The sequence below is a fragment of the Cebus imitator genome, unplaced genomic scaffold (assembly GCF_001604975.1).
Source record: "Cebus imitator isolate Cc_AM_T3 unplaced genomic scaffold, Cebus_imitator-1.0 Scaffold11, whole genome shotgun sequence".
Taxonomy (NCBI): domain Eukaryota; kingdom Metazoa; phylum Chordata; class Mammalia; order Primates; family Cebidae; genus Cebus; species Cebus imitator.
In genome coordinates this window covers 8,725,730-8,730,937 of record NW_016107326.1, presented here as the reverse complement: position 1 = coordinate 8,730,937, position 5,208 = coordinate 8,725,730, and the positions used below count along the sequence as shown (strand labels likewise).

Genomic DNA, 5,208 nt, shown 5'->3' with positions numbered 1-5,208 from the left:
GGGTTCAAGTCATTCTCCTGCCTCAGCCTCCAGAGTAGCCAGGATTACAGGCATGAGCCACCATGCCTGGCTAATTTTTGTATTTTTAATAGAGACGGGGTTTCGCAATGGTGGCCAAGCTGGGAATGAGTCTTAAATGATACATATCACTGGGCAAGACATACTGGAAATCTGCTTTCTTAAGCCAGTGCCCGGTTTTCCAGGAAGCCATTTTTAATGTTTCAAACAGAGAAGCTTTTGGATAAATGCCTAACTCCTCTTCCTACTTTGTTTTGTTTTGTGTTCCACAGGCCAGGGTCAAGCCCCACCGGACCTTCAGATTTAATGAGTGTGTCTGTACACCCTACAATGCTGACTTTGATGGGGATGAAATGAACCTTCATCTTCCTCAAACAGAAGAAGCTAAAGCAGAGGCCCTTGTTCTGATGGGGGTACGTAGGGTGGCACAGCCCAGATTTTGCGTAACAGCTCCTTAAAAGGACGCAAAAGGGAACTTATATATGAAAACACCACCACAACTAACAATGCCAGAGAAGCCAGGCTCTTTCTGTTCTTAAACCGACCACTATCTGCCTATTTATCGCTCTTTTCAATGGTTTCTTTTGAGCCTTTGAAGAACTCTTTGGAAATAGTGTATATACGAGTTAGGGTCTGTAACAGATGCATTGAGGGGATTTTCCAGCCTATAAATGTGGGTTCTGGGAGAAAATGTATACATGAGGACCAGTTATGACAAGATAAGAAAAGAATACAGCAATACCAGTGTTGGTTGTCACAGGGGAAGATGTCCTACCTAAGCAAATTTTCCAGTAGCTGAAGATTCATTAAGCACCAGCACATTTTCTTGAACATTCTGAATGGAAACCTTCCAAAACTGTATTACATGCTTCGCCTTCTTAATGCAGTATTTTACATAAGGATAATAACTCTTACCACCATTTTATTTTACAAATGCATACGGAGTGGATCCTGTAGCGGATCAGTGACAGTAAGGCACGTGCCTGCTCTTAAGGAGCTTATACTTGGGCTTCAACTGTTGGCACAGGCCAGGTACGGGGGCTCAGGCCTGTCATCCCAGCACTTTGGGAAACCTAAGCAGGTGGTTCACTTGAGCTCAGGAGTTTGAGACCAGCCTGGACAACATGGCAAAACCCCATCTCTACAAAAAGTAGGCGTGGTAGTGCACGCCTCTAGTCCCAGCTACTCGGGAAGCTGAGGTGAGAGGATTGCTTGGGCCCAGAGGTCAAGGCTACAGTGAGCTGTGATTGTGCCACTGCACTTCAGCCTGGGCAACAGAGCAAGACCTTGTCTCAAAAGGAAAAAAAACCTGTTGGCCCTACAGGTACTATTCACTCCTGACCCATCAGTGACACAGTGGGGCGTAGTACCTGCTGTGTAGGATTTTTCCCTCCTGAACTTAATGATCCCCAGCTATTGAGTATTTCAAGCTTCAGGCTTTCTTTTTTCAGTATTCCAGCTTCCTATATTAGGAACTGATAAGTCTTACAGTTATAAGTGTCCCTCCCTCCAAAAACACTTATGACCCTTTCTGATGCGATGCTTTTAACCTGTTTTGGTTTAGACTTTTAGTAATGCATCATAGTTTTGGGGTTTTGTCTCTATGTTTACATTTATTTTCTACAATGAGCATATATTATTTTTGTAACAAAAAGTCATGTTTAGAATGCTGCTAGGAATAATAGCAATCAGGTTGCACAACCAACCGTTTAGACTTTGTTGTTGACTCTGCCATTGAGGATCCAAACTGTGGACATTGTGTTATAACTACATATTTCACTGGCTACAAATGGCAGTCATATAACAAAGGCTCCACAGATGTTGGGGTAGCAGAATCCTTAGTTACCATGTGGGACAAGTTCCCTCAATTTCAAATGAGAAAATACCTATGGTTCTGATTTAGTGCTGTTCTCAGTGGATTGCATAGTGCTCTAATTTGGATGTGGGCCCAAATTACTCAGGAGACCTTTTCAAAATACACAGCTTTCAGCCCCTTGCACCCTGCTTCTACCCCTAGACTGCCTGTATCCCTCCTCAGAGATTCTCTAAACCAGGAGGAAGAGCAGTCAGACAGGTGTGCAATAGCCACATCTGGCTGAACAGCTGCCTCCCACTGTAGTTGAAGGGTTCCTGCTTTGGCTTGTGGCTCAGAAGTAGGTGGTAATGGGGCTTTGTCTGAGAGGACCCTGCATTCTGGGTGAGAAGCCCCAGAAAACCCACAGACACACTTGGCACTTTCACATCAAGATGAGAGCAAATGTACTCTGATATACACAGTCTTCTTTACATGAGTTAATTATGTTTTACCAGCTAACACCCTTTTTGGCCCAGTGTAGACCCTTGTTAAATGTTTAATTAAATTATGTTGTTGAATTATTATTAGAACTTAATGTCTTAACCAAGAGACATTTAGCAGTTCTGTCATCATTGTGGACAAGTGTGGAATTGGTTGACTTCAGAGGTAACAACCCTCCTTATCACTCACAGAAATGAATTTTCTTTGGAGAAGCATGTATAGTAATAACAATTGGGCCGAGTGCAGTAGATCATGCCTGTAATACCAGAACTTTGGAGCCCTAGGCAGGAGGATCCATTGAGTCCAGAAGTTCCAGACCAGCCTGAGCAACAAAGTGAAACCACCATCTCCACAAAAAATGCAAAAACTTAGCTGGGCATGATGACGTGGGCCTGTAGTCCCAGCTGCTTGGGAGGCTGAGCTGGGAGGATCCCTTGAGCCCCATGAGGTTGAGGCTGTGGTGAGCCATATTCACGCCACTGCACTCTAGCCTGGGCTGTTGAGCAAGTTCCTGTCTCAAAAACAAACAAAAAACAATGAAATCTTCTAACATGGGTAGAGTTCTTCATAGAATTCTGAAGCAACTTCACTTGGTATTTCATTTTGGTGTTGGTAGGAACCTCCTAGGTCAATCTTGCTGTATTTTTTTCTCTCCGCTTGACAGATAAAGGAACTGGGAGTTAGTGATGAAGCTGGGGTTCAGACCCCTGTGTTTCATTTCTCAACTTCATCCTTCTGCTACTCTGCATTTGTTCATAGCTATTCAAAAACCTTGTGATTCAGGCTTTGGGCTGCATCATGCATCCATAAACAGCTAACTTACTTCGCTTACTTTTCCTATAGACTAAAGCAAATCTTGTAACCCCGAGGAATGGGGAACCGCTGATTGCTGCTATTCAGGATTTTCTAACAGGTGGGTTGGTGAAGTTCACTTAAAGGAGACTTCTGACTGGAACACAGTGTTCCTCGTTCACAGTGATTCATATGATGACTTGAAAAGCTATTTAATAGCCTGTGTTTAATTTGGTCTTTTCTTTGCTAAGTTTGATCATGAACTTCCTCCTGGGTTTTTTTTCTTTTTAATTGGTTGGTTATTCATTAATTCAGCAAGTCTTTAGTGAGCTTCTCTCATGGACTGGGCATTTTCTAGACCTAGTGTTTGGCTTAGAATCTGTCCCCTTTGCCTGGGGATACACAGTGAACAAAACAAAGTCGCTTTCCTCTGGAGTTGGATGCTGGTTGGAGGAGAGAGCCAGTAGCAGCTGTTTGTTTTAATTTGAGCCGTTTGTCATGGTTCAAGTGTATTTTAAAATGGAAACCTTGCCGTTTTCTCACAATTTCATTCCTTTTCTTTGTTTTGTGTTGGTTCCTAACACTTAGGTGCCTATCTCCTCACTCTCAAGGACACTTTCTTTGATCGAGCCAAGGCCTGCCAAATCATTGCTTCAATATTGGTTGGCAAGGATGAGAAAATTAAAATTCGCCTTCCACCGCCTACAATATTAAAGGTGTGTGTGGGAGCTGTGTCTTGGTGCACAGGGGTGTGTTTGTGTCTGGGTGGGTGAACTGGTGAAGTGAGTGGAACCATGTTGGTACCAGGCTTGAGGGCAGTCCCTGGGCCATCTGGCTTTGTCTACTGAAGGGGGTTTGAGACCATGCTCAGCCCACTAACTCTCAGGCTTCCTCCCCTCCCTCAGCCCGTCACCCTATGGACTGGAAAGCAGATCTTCAGTGTCATCCTCAGGCCTAGTGATGACAATCCAGTGAGGGCCAACCTGCGAACCAAGGGCAAGCAGTACTGTGGCAAAGGGGAGGATCTCTGTGCCAATGATTCCTGTGAGTGGCCGGAACTCCAGTGGGGAGGAGGAGGGATGCGACAGGAAATCAAGTGGCCAGTGGTCAGCTTCACTTAAGCGGGCAAATTCAGTGTTTCTCTATGCCTTAGATGGGAAGTTTATTCTTCAGGAAAATGTAGCTGGTATTTCTTCTCGCAGGTGTAATTCCCCAGTTCTCTAAAAAGTAGAGATCATATAGACACGTGACCCAATGGTTAGCATGTTCTCTCTAAATGTGTTTTGTCTTAAGTGACTAGTTTTTGTCACTCAGTACAGTTTGTCTTTGTCATTTTTTTTTTTGCCATCAACAAGGATTTTATTATTTAAGGCATTTAATTTATTATTTTGCATCCAAAAACATGTTCATTATCTAACAGTAGGACTAAAAAGTATAATTTAAAACTTTTTTTTTTACTTGTTTTGGAAAGGATTTTTTTTTTTAAAAATGAACAGGTTCTCCCTATGTTGCCCAGGCTGGTCTCGAACTCCCAAGCTCAAGTAATCCTCCCACCTCAGCCTCCCAAAGTGCTGGGATTACAGGTGTGAGCCACCACACCCAGCCCGGGAAAGGATTTACATGCAAGTCATCTGAATCTGTCTAAACCAGTTCAACCGGAAGTGCAATCCACAGAGCACTGTTTTTTTAGCCAGCATCTTTTGAGTTACTTTCTGATGTGAGCGCCTTAGCTCACCCAGACCACTAACAAGCAGTTCTCCAGCAGCCTAGTTTGAGTAGCACTGACTCAGAACGGGCTTTGCTGGCGAAACCTCAGGACTAGAAATGGTTCTCCAGAACTCTGTACTGAAGAACTGAATTGCAGAGTTTCTCTGAAGGTCAGGATTTCTGCTGTCTTCTAATGAAGAGCAAATGTTTTGAAGGGCACTGATATTCCGTAGGTTTATTTCTTTGGAAATATGCTCTCTGATCTTCACAATACTTCAGCTTCTTATTTTAAACTGTTTTGTTTCTTCGTGGATATGAATTTCGTGATGCTGTTGTGTAGGCGGTACATGACGGTAGCTTTGTTAATTTTCAATATCTTTTTTTTTTTTTTTTTT

General features: G+C 43.3%; 1 protein-coding gene across 1 annotated transcript in view; it reads left to right on the top strand.

Moving 5' to 3' along the window:
- POLR3A (RNA polymerase III subunit A) overlaps positions 1 to 5,208 on the top strand; it is a 55,624-nt gene that overhangs the window by 17,656 nt on the left and 32,760 nt on the right. Inside the window, exons 11-14 of the mRNA XM_017548976.2 lie at positions 291 to 431; positions 3,158 to 3,227; positions 3,695 to 3,822; positions 4,012 to 4,150. Coding sequence (XP_017404465.1) covers positions 291 to 431; positions 3,158 to 3,227; positions 3,695 to 3,822; positions 4,012 to 4,150 — 478 coding nt within the window. The remainder of the gene's footprint in view (positions 1 to 290; positions 432 to 3,157; positions 3,228 to 3,694; positions 3,823 to 4,011; positions 4,151 to 5,208) is intronic.